Source organism: Somniosus microcephalus, chromosome 10 (genome assembly GCF_052327205.1).
Source record: "Somniosus microcephalus isolate GS21.2 chromosome 10, FLI_Smic_1.0, whole genome shotgun sequence".
NCBI lineage: Eukaryota > Metazoa > Chordata > Chondrichthyes > Squaliformes > Somniosidae > Somniosus > Somniosus microcephalus.
In genome coordinates this window covers 234,269,602-234,293,216 of record NC_140996.1, presented here as the reverse complement: position 1 = coordinate 234,293,216, position 23,615 = coordinate 234,269,602, and the positions used below count along the sequence as shown (strand labels likewise).

At 59.5% G+C, this 23,615-nt stretch overlaps 2 protein-coding genes across 2 annotated transcripts in view; one reads left to right on the top strand and one right to left on the bottom strand.

The window, feature by feature from the left end:
• The window catches only part of LOC147112181 (rho-related GTP-binding protein RhoG), an 87,728-nt gene that overhangs the window by 60,381 nt on the left and 3,732 nt on the right, over positions 1 to 23,615 (bottom strand). The gene's annotated exons all lie outside the window — the stretch shown is intronic.
• Positions 9,679 to 21,825, top strand: pgap2 (post-GPI attachment to proteins 2). The gene is made up of 3 exons (XM_085998322.1): positions 9,679 to 10,076; positions 15,863 to 16,028; positions 21,487 to 21,825. Coding segments are annotated over exons 1-3 (507 nt in total). The 5' UTR covers positions 9,679 to 10,074.

Here is a 23,615-nt window from a genome sequence, read left to right as displayed (position 1 = left end):
CACAGGCCCCTCCCCATCCCAGGCCCCTACCCCTGTCCCAGGCCCCCCCTATCCCAGCCCCTCCCTCTATCCCAGGCCCCGCCCCTGTCCCAGGGCCCTCCCATCCCAGGCCCCTCCCCCTGTCCCAGGCGCCTACCCCTGTCCCAGGCCCCTCCCTCTATCCCAGGCCCCTCCCCTATCCCAGGCCCCTTCCCATCCCAGGCCCCTCCCCCTGTCCCAGGCCCCCCATTCCCAGGCCCCTACCCCTGTCCCAGGCCCCTCCCCCTGTCCCAGGCCCCTCCCCTATCCCAGGCCCCTCCCCATCCCAAGGCCCCTCCCTCTATCCCAGGCCCCACCCTCTATCCCAGGCCCCTCCCCCTGGCCCCTCCCCATCCCAGGCCCCTCCCCCTGTCCCAGGCCCCTCCACATCCCAGGCCCCTCCCCCTGTCCCAGGCCCCTCCCCTTATCCCAGGCCCCCCCGTCCCAGGCGCCCCCTATCCCAGGCCCCTCCCCCTGTCCCAGGCCCCTCCCCCTGTCCCAGGCTCCTCCCTCTATCCCAGGCCCCTCCCTCTATCCCAGGCCCCTCCCTCTATCCTAGGCCACTCCCTCTATCACGGGCCCCTCCCTCTATCCCAGGCCCCTCCCTCTAGCCCAGGCACCTCCCCTGTCAGAGGCCCCTCCCTCTATCCCAGGTCCCTCCCCCTGTCGCAGGCCCCACCCCTGTCCCAGGCCCCTCCCTCTATCCCAGGCTCCTCCCCCTATCCCAGGCCCCTCCCCATCCCAGCCCCCCCTGCCCCACCCCCTGTCCCAGGCCCCTCCCCATCCCAGGCCCCTCCCCCTGTCCCAGGTCCCTCCCACTATCACAGGCCCCTCCCTGAATCCCAGGCCCTGCCCCCTGTCCCAGGCCCCTCCCCATCCCAGGCCCCTGTCCCAGGCCCCCCCTATTCCAGGCCCCTACCCCTGTCCCAGGCCCCTCCCTCTATCCCAGGCCCCTCCCCCTATCCCAGGCCCCTCCCCATCCCAGGCCCCTGTCCCTGTCCCAGGCCCCCCCTTTCCCAGGCCCCTCCCCCTGTCCCAGGCCCCTCCCTCTGTCCCAGGCCCCATCCCAGGCCCCTGTCCCAGGCCCCGCCCCCTGACCTAGGCCCCTCCCTCTATCCCAGGTGATGCGCTATCAATTACTCAAAAGACTGCGGTTAAGCGAGTAACTAACAGGCTTTTATTAACAAGAGAATGAAGGTGTGCCTCGAGTTGTCGACCAGTCCAGAATACAGAGGGACTGTGGAGCAGTCACCTTTATACCTGGACTCGTGGGAGGAGTCAGCCGAGGCATGTACAGACATGTACACAGTGGAACACAAACACACACACAGGCAGGTATAACAATGGTTTACCACATTCACCCCTTGTTAAAAATGAGTCCGGCGGGTGAAGTGTATTAAAAGTTTGCGTATTGGAGTCTCTCCGGAGTTCTTGTCTGCCGCTGTGATCGACGTGGCGACGGCAGGGGTAGTGAAGCTTCCGGCGTTGAGTCCCGCGTAGGCTGGGGCACTGGTGTGTAGTCCTCGTGGGTGTCAAGCGGGTCGCGGGGCCCAGGCATGCCGTCTCATGGGGTTGGATATTGGATCGTGGGGGGGGGGGGTGGTAGTGGGTAGTGGGTTACTGGGGCCCCCGAGGGTGCGAGGTCTCGTATGGAGACTGTGTCCTCCCGCCCGTCCGGGTACGTAATGTAAGCATACTGGGGGTTGGCGTGGTGGAGGTCGACCCTCTCGACCAGGGGGTCCGTTTTATGGGTCCTCACGTGTCTTCTCAGTAGGACCGGCCCTGGGGACGTCAGCCATGGCGGTAGTGATGTCCCCGATGTGGACTTCCTTGGGAAGACAAACATTTTCTCATGAGGGGTGGCGTTAGTGGCAGTGCAGAGCAGTGACCGAATAGAATGGAGTGCATCGGCGAGCACATCCTGCCAGCGGGAGGTCGGAAGGCCCCTAGACTTTAAGGCTAGCAGGGCGGCCTTCCAAACTGTCGCATTCTCTCTTTCCACCTGTCCGTTCCCCCGGGGGTTGTAACTGGTGGCCCTGCTTGTGGCAATACCCCTAGCGAGCAGGTACTGACGGAGTTCGTCACTCATAAACGATGAGCCCCGGTCGCTATGGATATAGCTGGGGAAACCGAACAGGGTGAAGAGGTCGTTCAGACATTTAATGACCGTGGCACTGGTCATGTCCGGGCAGGGGATGGCGAACGGGAAACGGGAGTACTCATCAATAATGTTGAGGAAGTACACATTGCGGTCGGAGGAGGGGAGAGGCCCTTTAAAATCAACGCTCAGGCGCTCGAAGGGGCGAGTGGCTTTTATCAGGTGAGCCCTGTCTGGTCTATAAAAGTGCGGTTTGCACTCAGCGCAGACTTGGCAGTTCCTGGTCATGGTCCTGACCTCCTCAATGGAGTAAGGCAGGTTGCGGGCCTTGATGAAGTGGAAGAACCTGGTGACCCCCGGGTGGCAGAGGTCATTGTGGAGGGCCCGCAGTCTATCGATCTGCGCGCTGGCGCAGGTGCCACGCGATAGAGCATCCGGGGGTTCATTGAGCTTCCCGGGCCGGTACAAGATCTCGTAATTGTAGGTGGAAAGTTCGATTCTCCACCTCCAAGATCTTGTCGTTTTTGATTTTGCCCCTCTGCTTGTTGTTAAAACATAAAAGCAACTGAACGCTGGTCAGTGAGCAGGGTAAATCGTTTTCCGGCCAGGTAGTGCCTCCAATGACGCACAGCCTCCACAATAGCCTGGGCCTCCTTCTCAACAGTGGAGTGTCTGGTCTCCAGGCCCTGGAGGGTTCGTGAAAAGAAGGCCACGGGTCTCCCCGCCTGATTAAGGGTAGCGGCCAGGGCAAAGTCGGACACGTCGCTTTCCACCTGGAAGGGGATGGATTCGTCCACTGCGTGCATGGTGGCTTTGGCAATGTCTTCCTTGATACGGTGGAAGGCTAAGCGGGCCTCTGCCGTCAAGGGAAAAGAGGTGGACTTGATCAGCGGACGGGCCTTGTCCGCATAGTAGGGGACCCACTGGGCGTAATAGGAGAAAAACCCTAGGCACCTCTTCAGGGCCTTGAGGCAGTGGGGCAGTGGGAGTTCCATAAGGGGACGCATCCGGTCGGGGTCGGGACCGATGACTCCGTGTTCCACAACACAGCCAAGGATGGCGAGGCGGGTTGTGCGGAATATGCACTTCTCCTTGTTATACGTCAGGTTCAGGAGTTGGGCGGTGCAGAGGAATTTTTCGAGGTTTGCGTCATGGTCCTGCAAGTCATGGCCGCAGATGGTCACATTGTCCAGATATGGGAAAGTGGCCTGCAACGCATTTTGATCGACCATCCGGTCCATCTCCCTTTGGAAGACAGAGACCCCGTTGGTGACGCCAAAGGGAACCCTAAGGAAGTGATAGAGGCGGCCGTTTGCCTCAAAGGCAGTATACTGGCGGTCCTCAGGGCGGATAGGGAGCTGGTGGTACGCTGATTTCAGGTCAATGGTCAAGAAGACGCGGTACTGCGCAATCTGGTTGACCATATCAGCTATGCGGGGGAGTGGGTAAGCGTCCAGCAGGGTGTAGCGATTTATTGTCTGGCTGTAGTCGATGACCAGGCGCTGCTTCTCGCCGGTCTTAACGACCACAACCTGGGCTCGCCAGGGGCTGGTGCTGCCCTCGATAATCCCCTCCTTCAGGAGCCGCTCCACTTCGGTTTTAATGAAAACCCTGTCCCCGGCACTGTATCGCCTGCTCTTTGTGGCGATGGGCTTACAGTCGGGGGTGAGGTTAGCAAACAGTGGGGGGGGGGGTGACTCTGAGTGTGGAGAGGTTGCACCTGGTGCGCAGCGGGCAATTTGGAAGCTGCTGGCTGCGGACTGTGAGTGGGGGGAGGGGTCCACCGTACGCCATCGTAACACTTTTAAGGTGGCACTGAAAATCTAACCCCAGTAGAACGGCAGCGCAGAGGTGGGGCAGGACCAGAAGTTTAAAATTATCGTACACAGTCCCGTCTACTAAGAGTGTCACCACGCAGTAGCCGCCAATGTCCACCGACTGGGACTCGGAGGCCATAGAAATCCGCTGGTGTGCAGGCAGGACTGGAAGAGAGCAACACCGCACCGTGTCGGGGTGGATGAAGCTCTCCGTGCTCCCAGAGTCAAAAAGGCAGGTTGTTTCGTGATCATTTACCTTAATGTCCATTGTGGACCGGGCCAGTTGGTGCGGTCTCGCTTGGTCCAGCGTAACGGAGGCCAGCGTAGGGGTCGGTGTGTCGCTGCGGGTATCAGATGAGGTGGTGTTGGGGGCCTGCTGCGTCCCGGCTGGCGTCCAAGATGGTGGCGTCCATGATCCCCATGTGGCTGGAGGCGTCCAAAATGGCTGCTGTTCCGGTGGTTCGCACATGGCTGGGGAGGCCCAAGATGGCGGCCCGCACGGCCCACACGCGGCGCTGCTGGGGTTCGGGGTGGCTTTGGCCCTGCAGATGCTGGCGTAGTGTCCCTTCTTCCCGCAGCCCGAGCAGATCGCATTTTTCGTCGGGCAGCGCGCTCTGGGGTGTTTGGCCTGGCCACAGAAGTAGCATTTCTGGCCTTGGGACACTGCTGCGGTAGTTGGGCCGTTGCTGGGATGTGGCTGGGGTGGCACGGCGCTATGAGACGGTCCTACCGTGTCCCAGGCTGTCGTTCCCCGCGGCGTCCACGGTGCAGAGGAGTAGGCGTCCATGCCCCGGTAGGCTGCGTCCAATGATAGTGCGAGTTCAGAGGCCTTGTTGAGGTCGAGGTCACTCTGCTCCAACAGTCGCTGTCGGGTGTAATTGGACCTGTGGCCCGCTACAAAAGCGTCCCGGATAAGTTCCTCTGTGTACACGGCGGCCTTTACATCCTTACAACCACAGGCCCGGCCAAGCACAGACAGTGCCTGAAGGTATTCCTCAGTCGATTCCCCAGGTTGTTGTTTACGACTCCCCAGGAGGTGCCTGGCGTACACTTCGTTCACTGGGCGCGTGTACTGGTCCTTGAGGCGCTTGAGAGCAGCCGTGTACGAGGTCGCGTCCTGGATGACCGAGTACGCTCGGTGGCTCACTTTGGAGGTCAGGACACCCAGTTTGTCCTCATCCGATTTGACCGTTGCAGCGGAGGCGATCAGGAATCTTTCAAAGCACTTAAGCCAGTGAGCAAGCTTGGTGGATGCGTCCGCCTCCCGATGGTCTAAGTCCAGGCATGCTGGTGTGAGGATCTTCTCCATTATAAAAAATCTTGTGAATAAAATTGATGCGCTATCAATTACTCAAAAGACTGAGGTTAAGCGAGTAACTAACAGGCTTTTATTAACAAGAGAATGAAGGTGTGCCTCGTGTGGTCGACCAGTCCAGAATACAGAGGGACTGTGGAGCAGTCACCTTTATACCTGGACTCGTGGGAGGAGTCAGCCGAGGCATGTACAGGCATGTACACAGTGGAATACAAACACACACACAGGCAGGTATAACAGTGGTTTACCACACCAGGCCCCTCCCCTATCCCAGGCCCTGCCCCCTGTCCCTGGCCCCTCCTCCATCACAGGCCCCTCCCTCTATCCCAGGCCCCTCCCCCTATCCCAGGCCCCATCCCCCTCTCCCAGGCCCCACCCCCCTGTCCCAGGCCCCTCTCCCTATCCGAGGCCCCTCCCCTTTCCCAGGCCTCACCCTATCCCAGGCCCCTCCCCCTGTCCCAGGCCTCTCCCTCTATCCCAGGCCCTCCCCACTATCGCAGGCCCCTCCCCCTGTCCCAGGCATCGCCCTCTTTCCCAGGCACCTCCCCCTGTCCCAGGCCCCTCCATCTATCCCAGGCTCCTCCCTCTATCCCGGTCTCCTCCCTTTATCCCGGGCCTCCCTCTTCTATCCCGGGCCCCTCCCTATATCCCAGGCCACTCCCTCTATCCCGGGCCCCTCCCTCTATCCCAGGCCCCTCCCACTATTGCAGGCCCCTCCCATTATCCTGGGCCCCTCCCTCTATCCCAGGCCCCTCCCCCGGTCCCAGGCCCCTCCCCACTATCCCAGGCCCCTCCCCCTGTCACAGGCACATCCATCTATCCCAGGCCCCTCCCTCTATCCCGGGCTCCTCCCTCTATCCCGGTCTCTTCCCTTTATCCCAGGCCCCTCCCTCTATACCAGGCCCCTCCCTCTATCCCAGGCCCCTCCCCCTATCACAGGCCCCTCCCCATCCCAGGCCCCTCCCCCTGTCCCAGGCCCCTCCCCCTATCCCAGGCCCCTCCCCATCCCAGGCCCCTCCCCCTGTCCCAGGCCCCTCCCTCTATCCCAGGCCCCTTCCCCTGTCCCAGGCCCCTCCCTCTATCCCAGGCCCCTCCCCCATCCCAGGCCCCTCCCCCTGTCCCAGGCCCCCACTTTCCCAGGCCCCTCCCCCTATCCCAGGCCCCTCCCCATCCCAGGCCCCTCCCCCTGTCCCAGGCCCCTCCATCTATCCCAGATCCCTCCCTCTATCCCGGGCTCCTCCCTCTATCCCGGTCTCCTCCCTTTATACCAGGCCTCTCCCTCTATCCCAGGCCCCTCCATCTATTCCAGGCCCATCCCTCTATCCCACGCCCCTCCCCCTATCCCAGGCCCTGCACTGTCGCAGGTCCCTCCCCCTGTCCCAAGCCCCTCCCTCTATCCCAGGCCCCTCCCCCTATCCCAGGCCCCTCCCCACCCCAGGCCCCCCCTGCCCAGGCCCCGCCCCCTGACCCAGGCCCCGCCCCATCCCAGCCCCGCCCCCTGTCCCAGGCCCCTCCCACTATCACAGGCCCTTCCCTCTATCCCTGGCCCCTCCCTCTATAACAGGCCCCTCCCCCTATCCTAGGCCCCTCCCCATCCCAGGCCCCTCCACCTGTCCCAGGCCCCTCCCCCTGCCCCAGGCCCCTCCCTCTATCCAAGGCCCCTCCACCTATCCCAGGCCCCTCCCCCTGTCCCTGGCCCCCCCCATCCAAGGCCCCTCCCTCTGTCCCAGGCCCCTCTTCATCCCAGGCCCCTCCCCTGTCCCAGCCCCCCTATCCCAGGCCCCTCCCCCTGTCCCAGGCCCCTCCCTCTATCCCAGGCCCCCCCATCCAGGCCCCTCCCCCTGTCCCAGGCCCCCCTATCCCAGGCCCTGCCCCATCCCAGGCGCCTCCCCCTGTCCCAGGCCCCCTTATCCCAGGCCTCTCCCTCTATCCCAGGCCCCGCCCCCTGTCCCAGGCCCCACCCCGTGTCCCAGGCCCTGTCTCTATCCCAGGCCCCTCCACCTATCCCAGGCCCCTCCCCCTGTCCCTGGCCCCTCCCCCATCCAAGGCCCCTCCCCCTGTCCCAGGCCCCTCTTCATCCCAGGCCCCTCCCCTGTCCCAGCACCCCTATCCCAGGCCCCCCTTTCCCAGGCCCCTCCCCCTGTCCCAGGCCCCTCCCTCTATCCCAGGCCCCCCATCCAGGCCCCTCCCCCTGTCCCAGGCCCCCCTATCCCAGGCCCCGCCCCATCCCAGGCTCCTCCCCCTGTCCCAGGCCTCCTTAACCCAGGCCTCTCCCTCTATCCCAGGCCCCGCCCCCTGTCCCAGGCCCCACCCCGTGTCCCAGGCCTTGTCTCTATCCCAGGCTCCTCCCCCTGTCCCAGGCCCCCTTATCCCAGGCCTCTCCCTCTATCCCAGGCCCCTCCCCCTGCCCCAGGCCCCCCTATCCCAGGCCCCGCACCCTGCCCCACCCCCTGTCCCAGGCCCCTCCCTCTATCCCAGGCCCCTCCCACTATCCCAGGCCCCTCCCCATCCCAGGCCCCTCCCCCTGTCCCAGGCCTCCCTATCCCAGGCCCCTCCCCCTCTCCCAGGCCCCTCCCCCTCTCCCAGGCCTCGCCCCCTGTCCCAGGCCCCTCCCCCTGTCCTAGGCCCCTCCCTCTATCCCCGGCCCCTCCCCTATCCCAGGCCACTCCCCATCCCAGGCCCCTGCCCCTGTCCCAGGCCCCCCTATTCCAGGCCCCTCCCCCTTCCCAGACACCTCCCTCTATCCCAGGCCCCGCCCCCTATCCCAAGCCCCTCCCCATCCCAGACCCCTCCCCCTGTCCCAGGCCCCTCCCTCTATCCCAGGCCCCTCCCCCTATCCCAGGCCCCATCCCCCTGTCCCAGGCAACCTCCCTCTATCCCAGGCCCATCCCCTATCCCAGGCCCTGCCCCCTGGCCCCTCCCCCATCCCAGGCCCCGCCCCCTGCCCCCTGCCCCAGGCCCCTCTTCATCCCAGGCCCCTCCCCTGTCCCAGCCCCCCCTAAATCGGGCCACTCCCTCTATCCCAGGCCCCTCCCTCTATCCCAGGCCCCTCCACCTATCCCAGGCCCCTCCCCATCCCAGGTCCCTCCCCCTGTCGCAGGACCCCCTATCCCAGGCCCCTCCCCATCCCAGGCTCCTCCCCCTGCCCCAGGCCCCCCCTATCCCAAGCCCCTCCCTCTATCCCAGGCCCCACCCCCTGTTCCAGGCCCCACCCCGTGTCCCAGGCTCCTCCCTCTATCCCAGGCCCCACCCCACCCCAGGCCCCTCCCCCTGCCCCTGGCCCCCCCATCCCAGGCCCCGCCCCCTGTGCCAGGCCCCACCCCCTGTCCCAGGCCCCTCCCTCTATCCCAGGCCCCTCCCCATCCCAGGCCCCTCCCCCTGTCCCAGGCCCTCCCTCTATCCCCGGCCCCTCCCCTATCCCAGGCCCCTCCCCCATCCCAGGCCCCTCCACCTGTCCCAGGCCCCTCCCCATCCCAGGCCCCTCCCCCTGTCCTAGGCCCCCCCTATTCCAGGCCTCTCCCCCTCCCCAGACCCCTCCCTCTATCCCAGGCCCCTCCTCCTGTCCCAGGCCCCGCCCTCTATCCCAGGCCCCTCCCCCAGTCCCTGGCCCCTCCCCCATCCCAGGCTCCTCCCCCTGTCCCAGGCCCCTCCCCATCCCAGGCCCCGCCCCTGTCCCCTCCCCCTATCCCCCCATCTAGGCCCCTCCCTCTATCCCAGGCCCCGCCCCCATCCAGGCCCCCCCATCCAGGCCCCCCCCTCTATCCCAGGCCCCGCCCTCTATCCCAGGCCCCGCCCCCTGTCCCCTCCCTCTATCCCTGGCCCCTCCCCCAGGCCCCCACCTATCCCAGGCCCCGCCCCCTGTTGCAGCCCCTCCCTCTATCCCAGGCCCCTTTCCCTTGATCCCGGGTTTTGGAGCCGGGGTCTCGGAAGCCGCTCGCTTCGCTCGGGTTTATTATTATTTGATTTGCTGAAATGTAATTTCTCTCCCCGGGCTCGGGGCCTTTCTTACTTCAGCCGCCTGTCGCGGCTTGTTTGTGTTGAAGCGCCGACCGCCTCCTGAGCACCGCCACCCGGCGCGGCAATTAGGCGAGGCCCAGGCTCCCCACTGCTCGCTAGGCCGCAGAGCCGGGGCCCGGGACAGTACTGAGGGAGCGCTGCACTGTCGGTGGGGCAGTACTGAGGGAGCGCCGCACTGTCGGAGGGGCAGTACTGAGGGAGCGCCGCACTGTCGGAGGGGCAGTACTGAGGGAGCGCAGTACTGAGGGAGCGCTGCACTGTCGGTGGGGCAGTACTGAGGGAGTGCTGCACTGTCGGAGGGGCAGTACTGAGGGAGCGCCGCACTGTCGGAGGGGCGGGTACTGAGGGAGCGCCGCACTGTCGGAGGGGCAGTACTGAGGGAGCGCCGCACTGTCGGAGGGGCAGTACTGAGGGAGCGCCGCACTGTCGGAGGGGCAGTACTGAGGGAGCGCCGCACTGTCGGAGGGGCAGTACTGAGGGAGCGCCGCACTGTCGGAGGGGCAGTCTTTCTGGTGAGACGTTAAACTGAGGCCCCGTCTGCTCTCTCACAACGTGAAAGATTCCCTGGCACTATTTCGAAGAAGAGCAGGGGGAGTTCTCCCCAATGTCCTGGAGCCAATATTTATCCCTCAACCAACATCACTAAAACAGATTATCCGGTCATTATCACATTACTGTTTGTGGGAGCTTGCTGTGCGCAAATTGGCTGCCGCATTTCCTACATTACAACAGTGACTACACTTCAAAAAGCGCTGCGTTGGCTGTCATGCGCTTTGGGACGTCCGGTGGCCGTGAAGGACACTGTAGAAATGTAAGTCTGTTTTTTTATTTTCTCTGTCTAGACCCCTCATCATTTTGAACACCTCTATCAAATCTCCCCTTAACCTTCACTGCTCTAAGGCGAACAATCCCAGACTCCCCAGTCTCTTCCATGTAACGGAATCCCTCATCACTGGTACCATTCTAGTAAATCTCTGCACCCTTGTCACGTCCATGTCTTTCCCTGGGACCTTATTCCACAACTCCATTCCTCTTTCAGTGAACTTCCTAACTTCCACATTTTTAATTGTGTCCCCTGCAGTTTGAACCCTTCTCCCCTCTTCTTCTCTCCCTGCTCGATGTTCCTGGTATCCTTGTTGATGGTGAATTAGAACGACTTGCATTTATATGACACTGTGAATGTGGAAGAACATCCCAAGGGATTTCACAGAACCGCAATCAACCAGAATGCTTGGTCAAAGAGGTATGACTTGAGGAGAGCGAGGTAGCGAGGCGGAGAGGTTTAGGGAGTGAATTTCAGAGCTTAAGTCCTCGGCAGCTGAAGGCACGGCCGCCAATGGTGGAGCCAAAGTAAGGGGGGACAGGAATGCGCAAGAGGCCAGAGGAACGGAGATTCCGGGGAGAGGTTGGTTGTCGGGTTGGAGGAGGTCAGAGAGATAGGGAGGGGGCGAGACCACAGAGGGATTTGAACATGAGGATGAGAATTTTAAATCTAAGATTTTCTGGGAGCAGGAGTCAATGTAGGTCAGGAAGCACGGGGGGTGATGGGTGAACGGGACTTGGTGCGAGTTAGGGCACGGGGCAGTGAGCACAGGGGGTGATGGGTGAACGGGACTGGGTGTGAGTTAGGACACGGGGCAGTGAGCACAGGGGGTGATGGGTGAACGGGACTTGGTGCGAGTTAGGGCACGGGACAGTGAGCACGGGGTGATGGGTGAACGGGACTGGGTGTGAGTTAGGACACGGGGCAGTGAGCATAGGGGGTGATGGGTGAACGGGACTGGGTGTGAGTTAGGACACGGGGCAGTGAGCACGGGGTGATGGGTGAACGGGACTGGGTGCGAGTTAGGACACGGGGCAGTGAGCACGGGGTGATGGGTGAATGGGGCTCGGGGTGAGTTAGGACACGGGGCAGTGAGCACAGGGGGTGATGGGTGAACGGGACTGGGTGTGAGTTAGGACACGGGGCAGTGAGCACAGGGGGTGATGGGTGAACGGGACTGGGTGAGAGTTAGGACACGGGGCAGTGAGCACGGGGTGATGGGTGAACGGGACTGGGTGTGAGTTAGGACACGGGGCAGTGAGCATAGGGGGTGATGGGTGAACGGGACTGGGTGTGAGTTAGGACACGGGGCAGTGAGCATAGGGGGTGATGGGTGAACGGGACTGGGTGTGAGTTAGGACACGGGGCAGTGAGCATAGGGGGTGATGGGTGAACGGGACTGGGTGTGAGTTAGGACACGGGGCAGTGAGCATAGGGGGTGATGGGTGAACGGGACTGGGTGTGAGTTAGGACACGGGGCAGTGAGCACAGGGGGGTGATGGGTGAATGGGACTGGGTGTAAGTTGGGACACGGGGCCGTGAGCACGGGGGGTGATGGGTGAACGGGACTGGGTGTAAGTTGGGACACGGGGCAGTGAGCACGGGGTGATGGGTGAACGGGACTGGGTGTGAGTTAGGACACGGGGCAGTGAGCACAGGGGGCCATGGGTGAACGGGACTGGGTGTGAGTTAGGACACGGGGCAGTGAGCACGGGGTGATGGGTGAACGGGACTGGGTGTGAGTTAGGACACGGGGCAGTGAGCACAGGGGGTGATGGGTGAACGGGACTGGGTGTGAGTTAGGACACGGGGCAGTGAGCATAGGGGGTGATGGGTGAACGGGACTGGGTGTGAGTTAGGACACGGGGCAGTGAGCATAGGGGGTGATGGGTGAACGGGACTGGGTGTGAGTTAGGACACGGGGCAGTGAGCATAGGGGGTGATGGGTGAACGGGACTGGGTGTGAGTTAGGACACGGGGCAGTGAGCATAGGGGGTGATGGGTGAACGGGACTGGGTGTGAGTTAGGACACGGGGCAGTGAGCAAAGGGGGTGATGGGTGAACGGGACTGGGTGTGAGTTAGGACACGGGGCAGTGAGCACAGGGGGTGATGGGTGAACGGGACTGGGTGTGAGTTAGGACACGGGGCAGTGAGCACAGGGGGTGATGGGTGAACGGGACTGGGTGTGAGTTAGGACACGGGGCAGTGAGCACAGGGGGTGATGGGTGAACGGGACTGGGTGTGAGTTAGGACACGGGGCAGTGAGCACAGGGGGTGATGGGTGAACGGGACTGGGTGTGAGTTAGGACACGGGGCAGTGAGCACAGGGGGTGATGGGTGAACGGGACTGGGTGTGAGTTAGGACACGGGGCAGTGAGCACAGGGGGTGATGGGTGAACGGGACTGGGTGTGAGTTAGGACACGGGGCAGTGAGCACAGGGGGTGATGGGTGAACGGGACTGGGTGTGAGTTAGGACACGGGGCAGTGAGCACAGGGGGTGATGGGTGAACGGGACTGGGTGTGAGTTAGGACACGGGGCAGTGAGCACAGGGGGTGATGGGTGAACGGGACTGGGTGTGAGTTAGGACACGGGGCAGTGAGCACAGGGGGTGATGGGTGAACGGGACTCGGTGTGAGTTAGGACACGGGGCAGTGAGCACAGGGGGTGATGGGTGAACGGGACTCGGTGTGAGTTAGGACACGGGGCAGTGAGCACAGGGGGTGATGGGTGAACGGGACTGGGTGCGAGTCAGGACACGGGGCAGTGAGCACAGGGGGTGATGGGTGAACGGGACTGGGTGTGAGTTAGGACACGGGGCAGTGAGCACAGGGGGTGATGGGTGAACGGGACTGGGTGTGAGTTAGGACACGGGGCAGTGAGCACGGGGTGATGGGTGAACGGGACTGGGTGCGAGTTAGGACACGGGTCAGTGAGCACGGGGTCATGGGTGAACGGGACTGGGTGTGAGTCGGGACACGGGGCAGTGAGCACGGGGTGATGGGTGAACGGGACTGGGTGCGAGTTAGGACACGGGGCAGTGAGCACGGAGTGATGGGTGAACGGGACTGGGTGTGAGTTAGGACACGGGGCAGTGAGCACAGGGGGTGATGGGTGAACGGGACTGGGTGTGAATTAGGACACGGGGCAGTGAGCACAGTGGGTGATGGGTGAACGGGACTGGGTGTGAGTTAGGACACGGGGCAGTGAGCACGGGGTGATGGGTGAACGGGACTGGGTGTGAGTTAGGACACGGGGCAGTGAGCACAGGGTGATGGGTGAACGGGACTGGGTGCGAGTTAGGACACGGGGCAGTGAGCACGGGGTGATGGGTGAATGGGACTGGGTGTGAGTTAGGACACGGGGCAGTGAGCACAGGGGGTGATGGGTGAACGGGACTGGGTGTGAGTTAGGACACGGGGCAGTGAGCACAGGGGGTGATGGGTGAACGGGACTGGGTGTGAGTTAGGACACGGGGCAGTGAGCACGGGGTGATGGGCGAACGGGACTGGGTGTGAGTTAGGACACGGGGCAGTGAGCACCGGGGGTGATGGGTGAACGGGACTGGGTGTGAGTTAGGACACGGGGCAGTGAGCACAGGGGGTGATGGGTGAACGGGACTGGGTGTGAGTTAGGACACGGGGCAGTGAGCACAGGGGGTGATGGGTGAACGGGACTGGGTGTGAGTTAGGACACGGGGCAGTGAGCACGGGGTGATGGGTGAACGGGACTGGGTGTGAGTTAGGACACGGGGCAGTGAGCACAGGGGGTGATGGGTGAACGGGACTGGGTATGAGTTAGGACACGGGGCAGTGAGCACGGGGTGATGGGTGTACGGGACGGGGTGTGAGTTAGGACACGGGGCAGTGAGCACAGGGGGTGATGGGTGAAGGGGACTGGGTGTGAGTTAGGACACGGGGCAGTGAGCACGGGGGGTGATGGGTGAGTGGGACTGGGTGTGAGTTAGGACACGGGGCAGTGAGCACAGGGGGTGATGGGTGAACGGGACTGGGTGCGAGTGAGGACACGGGGCAGTGAGCAGGGGGGGTGATGGGTGAACGGGACTGGGTGTGAGTTAGGACACGGGGCAGTGAGCACAGGGGGTGATGGGTGAACAGGACTGGGCGTGAGTTAGGACACGGGGCAGTGAGCACAGGGGGTGATGGGTGAACGGGACTTGGTGCGAGTTAGGACACGGGGCAGTGAGCACAGGGGGTGATGGGTGAACGGGACTTGGTGCGAGTTAGGACACGGGGCAGTGAGCACAGGGGGTGATGGGTGAACGGGACTGGGTGTGAGTTAGGGCACGGGACAGCAGAGTTTCGGATGAGCTGGAAAATGGCAAGTCGCTGAGTCTTCAGTGATTAAATCTTCAGATTAACTTCATTCACCTGTTGCAGTGTGCAGGACATTGTCATTGTGCTTGTCCACAAAACAACACTGCTTCTGCACGCTTCATCATGTGAACAGAGCCTTCCAGATGTTTCCACATCAGTATGTGCTGAATAAACGTGGTCGTATTTTCTTTATTTGATGGCGCGCATAATCTCTTATCTCATGTCAGCTCCTGTGCACGTACAATACACCGGGTAAAAGGGAATGATTCACTCCCGCCTGGTACTGTGTGACCCGTGTGTGTCTCAGCTCCTGTACATGTGCAGTACACACTGGAACGATTCACTCCCGCCTGGTACTGTGTGACCCGTGTGTGTCTCGGCTCCTGTACATGTAGAGTACACACTGGAACGATTCACTCCCGCCTGGTACTGTGCGACCCGTGTGTGTCTCGGCTCCTGTACATGTAGAGTACACACTGGAACGATTCACTCCCGCCTGGTACTGTGCGACCCGTGTGTGTCTCGGCTCCTGTACATGTAGAGTACACACTGGAGCGATTCACTCCCGTCTGGTACTATAAATACTTGCATTCATATAACTCCATATAACGTCAGAACATCTCAAAAGTGCTTCATCCACTGAATAACTTGGAAGCGCAGGATCTGTTTTGCAGCTGAATGTGACAGCTAGGTGGCACACAGCAAGATCCCGCAGGCAGCAAGAGGAATGACCAGTTCTACTTTTTAATGGTGTTGGTTGAGATGGATTAGAGGCCTGGACTGCCTGCTCTTGGAGTTGTGTCCTGGGGTCATTAGTGACCGCATGAAGCATTGGGACAGTTTATCGTCTCATCCGAAAGATGACACCTCCGACAGTGCAGCACTCCCTCAGTACTGCCCCTCCGACAGTGCAGCACTCCCTCAGTACTGCCCCTCCAACAGTGCGGCGCTCCCTCAGTACTGCCCCTCTGACAGTGCGGCGCTCCCTCAGTACTGCCCCTCCGACAGTGCAGCGCTCCCTCAGTACTGCCCCTCCGACAGTGCGGCGCTCCCTCAGTACTGCCCCTCCGACAGCGCGGCTCTCCCTCAGTACTGCCCCTCCGACAGCGCGGCGCTCCCTCAGTACTGCCCCTCCGACAGTGCAGCACTCCCTCAGTACTGCCCCTCCGACAGTGCAGCACTCCCTCAGTACTGCCCCTCCGACAGTGCGGCGCTCCCTCAGTACTGCCCCTCCGACAGTGCGGCGCTCCCTCAGTACTGCCCCTCCAACAGTGCGCTGCGCCCTCAGTACTGCCCCTCCGACAGTGTGGCGCTCCCTCAGTACTGCCCCTCCGACAGTGCGGCGCTCCCTCAGTACTGCCGGAGATGTCTGGGCGGGTGGTGTCTGTCTGGGGACTGTTTGTATAACAGAGCTGATTTCCGTGCTGTAATTTTCAGGATGCTGCCCTTGTTCTTGCCGCTGGATAAAGACCCGGGCCTGCTGCGGCTCAGGTTCACGACGTTGGCCGTCGGCACGGTGATGTGCCCGCTCTTCGGCTTCGTCTTCTGTGTGGTTTGGTCGGTGCTGTTTAACTTCGAGGAGACAACTGCGACACACTGCAAGGTGAGGGCCGGTGGGGCGACACACTTCAAGGTGAGGGCCGGTGGGGCGACACACTGCAAGGTGAGGGCCGGCGGGGCGACACACTTCAAGGTGAGGGCCGGAGGGGCGACACACTGCAAGGTGAGGGGCGACACACTGCAAGGTGAGGGCCGGAGGGGCGACACACTTCAAGGTGAGGCCCGGTGGGGCGACACACTGCAAGGTGAGGGCCGGTGGGGCGACACACTGCAAGGTGAGGGCCGGTGGGGCGACACACTGCAAGGTGAGGGCCGGTGGGGCGACACACTGCAAGGTGAGGGCCGGTGGGGCGACACACTGCAAGGTGAGGGCCGGTGGGGCGACACACTTCAAGGTGAGGGCCGGCGGGGCGACACACTGCAAGGTGAGGGCCGGCGGGGCGACACACTGCAAGGTGAGGGCCGGTGGGGCGACACTGCAAGGTGAGGGCCGGTGGGGCGACACACTGCAAGGTGAGGGCCGGTGGGGGCGACACTGCAAGGTGAGGGCCGGTGGGGCGACACACTGCAAGGTGAGGGCCGGCGGGGCGACACACTGCAAGGTGAGGGCCGGCGGGGCGACACACTGCAAGGTGAGGGCCGGCGGGGCGACACACTGCAAGGTGAGGGGCGACACACTGCAAGGTGAGGGCCGGCGGGGCGACACACTGCAAGGTGAGGGCCGGTGGGGCGACACTGCAAGGTGAGGGCCGGTGGGGCGACACTGCAAGGTGAGGGCCGGCGGGGCGACACACTGCAAGGTGAGGGCCGGCGGGGCGACACACTGCAAGGTGAGGGCCGGAGGGGCGACACACTGCAAGGTGAGGGGCGACACACTGCAAGGTGAGGGCCGGCGGGGCGACACACTGCAAGGTGAGGGCCGCGGGGCGACACACTGCAAGGTGAGGGCCGGTGGGGCGACACACTGCAAGGTGAGGGCCGGTGGGGCGACACACTGCAAGGTGAGGGCCGGTGGGGCGACACACTGCAAGGTGAGGGCCGGTGGGGCGACACACTGCAAGGTGAGGGCCGGTGGGGCGACACACTGCAAGGTGAGGGCCGGTGGGGCGACACACTGCAAGGTGAGGGCCGGTGGGGCGACACACTGCAAGGTGAGGGCCGGAGGGGCGACACACTGCAAGGTGAGGGCCGGTGGGGCGACACACTGCAAGGTGAGGGCCGGCGGGGCGACACACTGCAAGGTGAGGGCCAGTGGGGCGACACACTGCAAGGTGAGGGCCGGAGGGGCGACACACTGCAAGGTGAGGGCCGGTGGGGCGACACACTGCAAGGTGAGGGCCAGTGGGGCGACACACTGCAAGGTGAGGGCCGGAGGGGCGACACACTGCAAGGTGAGGGCCGGTGGGGCGACACACTGCAAGGTGAGGGCCGGTGGGGCGTAACTGCAGCTCCGGCAGATTTGATGTGTGTTGCATTCCCTGGAATTAACGGGCGATCTGATCGAAGTTTTCAAGATATTAAGGGGAACTGATAGAGAAGCCATATTATAAAAAGGATATAGAAGCACTGGAGAGGGTGCAGAGAAGATTTACAAGGATGATACCAGAAATGCGAGGGTGTACCTATCAGGAAAGGATGAACAGGCTGGGTCTCTTTTCTCTTGAAAGGAGAAGGCTGAGGGGTGACCTAATAGAGGTCTTTAAAATTATTAAAGGTTTTGATAGAGTGGATACAGAGAGAATGTTTCCACTTGTGGGGAAGAGCAAAACTAGAGGCCGTCAATATAAGATAGTCACCAAGAAATCCAATAGGGAATTCAGCAGAAACTTCTTTACCCAGAGAGTGGTGAGAATGTGGAACTCGCTACCACAGGGAGTGGTTGAAGCGAATAGTATCGATGTATTTAAGGGGAGGCTAGACAAGCACAGGAGGGAGAAGGGGATAGAGGGTTACGCTGATAGTTAGATGAGGAAAGACGGGAGGAGGCTCGAGTGGAGCATAAACACTGGCATGGACTGGTTGGGCCAAAAGGCCTGTTTCTGTGCCGTATATCCTGTGTATGTGAACTATTTCCGATGGTTGAGGAGTCTAGGACTAGGGGGCATAGTCTAAAAATTAGAGCCAGACCTTTCAGAAGTGAAATTAGGAACCATCCCTGGGTATGTCCTGCCCCACTGGCAGGACAGACCCACCAGAGTTGGCGGCACTGTGGTATAAGTTGAGAGGGAGTGGCCCTGGGAGTCCTCAATATTGACTCTGGACCTCCTGAAGTCTCATGGCTTCTGATCAAGCACGGGCAAGGAAACCTTCTGCTGATCACCCAGGCTCCAGAACTAGCAGCGCCTCTAGCCAAGCTGTTCCAGTACAGCTACAACACTGGCATCTATCCGACAATGTGGAAACCTGCCCAGGTATGTCCTACCCACAAAAAGCAGGACAAATCCAATCCGGCCAATTACCGCCCCATCAGTCTACTCTCAATCATCAGCAAAGTGATGGAAGGTGTCGTCGACAGTGCTATCAAGCAGCACTTACTCACCAATAACCTGCTCACTGATGCTCAGTTTGGGTTCCGCCAGGACTACTCGGTTCCAGACCTCATTACAGCCTTGGCCCAAACATGGACAAAAGAGCTGAATTTCAGAGGTGAGGTGAGAGTGACTGCCCTTGACATCAAGGCAGCATTTGACCGAGTGTGGCATCAAGGAGCCCTAGTAAAACTGAAGTGAATGGGAATCGGGGAAAACGCTCCACTGGCTGGAGTCATACCTAGCACAAAGGAAGATGGTTGTGGTGGTTGGAGGTCAATCATCACAGCCCCAGCACATCGCTGCAGGAGTTCCTCGGGGCCATGTCCTAGGCCCAACCATCTTCAGCTGCTTCATCAATGACCTTCCCTCCAACATAAGGTCAGAAATGGGGATGTTCGCTGATGACTGCACAGTGTTCAGCACCATTCACAACTCCTCAGATAATGAAGCAGTCCATGCCCGCATGCAGCAAGACCTGGACGACATTCAGGCTTGTGCTGATAAGTGGCAGGTAACATTTGCGCCACAGAAGTGCCAGGCAATGACTATCTCCAACAAGCGAGAGTCTAACCACCTTCCCTTGACATTCAACGGCATTACCATCGCCGAACCCCCCACCATCAACGTCCTGGGGGGTTCACCATTGACCAGAAACTTAACTGGACCAGCCACATAAATACTGTGGTAACAAGAGCAGGTCAGAGGCTGGGTATTCTGCGGTGAGTGTCTCACCTCCTGACTCCCCAAAGCCTTTCCACCATCTACATGGCACAAGTCAGGAGTGTGATGGAATACTCTCCACTTGCCTGGATGAGTGCAGCTCCAACAACACTCAAGAAGCTCAACGCCATCCAGGACAAAGTAGCCCGCTTGATTGGCACCCCATCCAGCCCTGTGGCAGCGAGTTCCACATTCTCACCACTCTCTGGGTAAAGAGGCTTCTCCTGAATCCCCGATTGGATTTATTAGTGACTGTCTTATATCGATGGCCCCTAGATCTGGTCTCCCCACAAGTGGAAACACCTTCTCTATGTCCTACCCTAAAGAACCCCTTCATAATCTTAAGGACCTCTACTGGTGTTTAAAATTATGAAAGGATGGGACAGGGTGTAGAAAAGGGGCTAAAAGGGTTAAATTACGAGGACAGGTTGCCCAGACTGGGCTTGTATTCCCTCGAGTTTAGAAGATTAAGGGGTGATCTGATCGAGGTGTTTAAGATGATTAAAGGATTCGATCGGGTCGAGAGAGAAACTATTTCCTCTGGTGGGGGGAGTCCAGAACAAGGGGGCAGAACCTTAAAATTAGAGACAGGCCATTCAGGGGTGATGTCAGGAAGCACTTCTTCACACAAAGGGTGGTGGAAATCTGGAACTCTCTTTCCCCCCCCCCCCCCCCCCCCCCCCCAACCCCAAAAAACTTTTGAGGTTGGGGGTCAATTGAAAATTTCAAAACTGAGATTGCTCGATTTTTGCTGAGTAACAGGTGTTAAGGGTTACGGCACCAAGGCGGATGGCTGGAATTAAGATATAGATCAGCCACGATCTTATTGAATGGTGCAACAGGCTCGAGGGGCTGAATACCCTCCTCATGTTCCTGTGTTCCCCAGAGCAGACCTTTCCAGTAATTGAGGGGTCTAGAACGAGGGGCCAAAGGTTAAACGCAAGAGGTTTACAACTGAGGGCAGGAGAAATCTCTTCAGAGAGAGTTGGGAGACTGGAATTCACTCCCAAGGTTAGTTGTTGAGTCAGAAAGTGTGTCATCATTCAAGGTTTGATTGGGTAGGTGGATGCAGGAAAAGAGGATAAAGAGTTATGGGAACAGGGTGGGTAAATGTATCAAGAGGTTTCTCCACGCTTCTGTTCCAAATGTAATCCTTATTCGATAACCCCTCGTTCTAGACCCCTCAACCACTGGGAGCAGTCTGCTTCTATCTAGCCTCTCCCATTCTTTCATCATTTTAAACACTTCTATTACATCTATGAATATAATATTTTGCAAGATAAGGGAGTGAAGGGTTATGGGGAGCGGGCAGGGAAGTGGCTTTGAGCCCGAGATCAGCCATGATCTTATTGAATGGCGGAGCAGGCTCGAGGGGCCGAGTGGCCTATTCCTGCTCCTATTTCTTATGTTCTTATTTTTACATACAAGAAGTTGGTGGAGTTGAGAGAGAGCGACTTGCTCCACCTAGTGGCCAGAGGAGGCAACTACACCGTGACAGTTGACATAGTAAAATTGAACGGGAAATGTTGCTATCGCAATTTACAATTGTAAATATGGGCTTAAAAGCGTGACCAACAAGCGTGATTAATGGACACAAATTCTAGCTCTCCTCATAGGAACAGGAGGAGGCCATTCAGCCCCTTGAGCCTGTTCCGCCATTCAGTGAGATCATGGCTGATCTGCAACCTCAACTCCATATACCCGCCTTTGCCCCATTTCCCTTAATACCTTTGGTTAACAAAAATCTATCAATCTCAGATTTAAAATTAACAATTGATCGAGCATCAATTGCCGTTTGCGGAAGAGAGTTCCAAACTTCTCCCACCCTTTGTGTGTAGAAGTGTTTCCTAATTTCACTCCTGAAAGGTCTGGCTCTAATTTTTAGACTGTGCCCCCTAGTCCTAGAATCCCCAACCAGCGGAAATAGTTTCTCTCTCTACCCTATCTATTCACCTAAATACCCTGAAAACTTTGATCAGATCACCCCATAACCTTCTAAATTCCAGAGAATACAAACCTAATTTGCGTAATTAATCTCTCGTAATTTAACCTCTGAAGTTCGGGTATCATTCTGGTAAACCTACGCTGCACTCCCTCCAAGGCCAATAGATCCTTCCTAAGGTGTGGTGCCCAGAACTGCTCCCAGTGCTCCAGGTGTGGTCTAACCAGGGCTTTGTACAGCTGCAGCATAACTTCTACCCCCTTGTACTCTAGTCCTCTGGATATAAAAGCCCCTCTTTATTTTTTCAGGTCCCCAACTACCTCCCGTCTATCAGTGCTGCCATTGGAGGGGAGACGCCTCAGCGCTATGTCTGGCGGTTCTGCATCGGGCTGCACTCGGCGCCTCGTCTGCTGGTCGGCGTGGCGTACTGGAACCACTACTGCCGCGCCCCCTCGCCCGGCCCCTGGTACCACCCGCTCTGCTTCATCAACTTCTCCTCCAATGTGCTGGAAAACCTGGCGCTCCTGCTTCTCACGTACGTCTCGTCAACAGAGAATCACTGTGAGTGCACGGACAGCGCCCTGCCCATGCTCGCCCGCAAGGTTTCCTGGTTTACCAGTGAACGTTATTATGGAGCGCCGGGGTGATGGGGGCCTCTCCTGAGGTCCCATTCTTTTTAAGATGTTAAGTTCCCTTTCCTCGAATCACCAGTATTAATGGGGGGGATCTCTTAGCCCCGGTCTTGATGGGAGATCTCTGATCCCCGGTATTGATGGGAGATCTCTGAGCCCTGGTATTGATGGGGGGGGATCTCTGATTCCCGGTATTGATGGGAGATCTCTGATCCCTGGTATTGATGGGAGATCCCTGATCCCCGGTATTGATGGGAGATCTCTGATCCCCGGTATTGATGGGAGATCTCTGATCCCCGGTATTGATGGGAGATCTCTGATCCCCGGTATTGATGGGAGATCCCTGATCCCCGGTATTGATGGGGGATCTCTGATCCCTGGTATTGATGGGAGATCTCTGATCCCCGGTATTGATGGGAGATCTCTGATCCCCGGTATTGATGGGAGATCTCTGATCCCCGGTATTGATGGGAGATCTCTGATCCCCGGTATTGATGGGAGATCTCTGATCCCTGGTATTGATGGGAGATCTCTGATCCCCGGTATTGATGGGAGATCTCTGATCCCCGGTATTGATGGGAGATCTCTGATCCCCGGTATTGATGGGAGATCTCTGATCCCCGGTATTGATGGGAGATCTCTGATCCCCGGTATTGATGGGAGATCTCTGATCCCCGGTATTGATGGAGATCTCTGATCCCCGGTATTGATGGGAGATCTCTGATCCCCGGTATTGATGGGAGATCTCTGATCTCCGGTATTGATGGGAGATCTCTGATCTCCGGTATTGATGGGAGATCTCTGATCCCCGGTATTGATGGGGGGGGATCTCTGATTCCCGGTATTGATGGGAGATCTCTGATCCCTGGTATTGATGGGAGATCTCTGATCCCCGGTATTGATGGGAGATCTCTGATCCCCGGTATTGATGGGAGATCTCTGATCCCCGGTATTGATGGGGGATCTCTGATCCCCGGTATTGATGGGAGATCTCTGATCCCCGGTATTGATGGGAGATCTCTGATCCCTGGTATTGATGGGGGATCTCTGATCCCCGGTATTGATGGGAGATCTCTGATCCCCGGTATTGATGGGAGATCTCTGATCCCCGGTATTGATGGGAGATCTCTGATCCCCGGTATTGATGGGAGATCCCTGATCCCCGGTATTGATGGGAGATCTCTGATCCCCGGTATTGATGGGAGATCTCTGATCCCGGTATTGATGGGAGATCTCTGATCCCTGGTATTGATGGGGGATCTCTGATCCCTGGTATTGATGGGAGATCTCTGATCCCTGGTATTGATGGGAGATCTCTGATCCCCGGTATTGATGGGGGATCTCTGATCCCTGGTATTGATGGGAGATCTCTGATCCCTGGTATTGATGGGAGATCTCTGATCCCTGGTATTGATGGGAGATCTCTGATCCCTGGTATTGATGGGAGATCTCTGATCCCTGGTATTGATGGGAGATCTCTGATCCCCGGTATTGATGGGAGATCTCTGATCCCGGTATTGATGGGAGATCTCTGATCCCCGGTATTGATGGGAGATCTCTGATCCCCGGTATTGATGGGAGATCTCTGATCCCCGGTATTGATGGGAGATCTCTGATCCCTGGTATTGATGGGAGGATCTCTGATCCCCGGTATTGATGGGAGATCTCTGATCCCGGTATTGATGGGAGATCCCTGATCCCCGGTATTGATGGGGAGATCTCTGATCCCTGGTATTGATGGGGGATCTCTGATCCCCGGTATTGATGGGAGATCTCTGATCCCTGGTATTGATGGGAGATCCCTG

What these genes read in the sequence shown, in the direction of transcription:
- pgap2 (XM_085998322.1), top strand. An exon ending in CAACTGCGACACACTGCAAG is followed by an intron (nt 16,029 to 21,486) that starts GTGAGGGCCGGT and finishes TTATTTTTTCAG; the next exon opens with GTCCCCAACTACCTCCCGTC.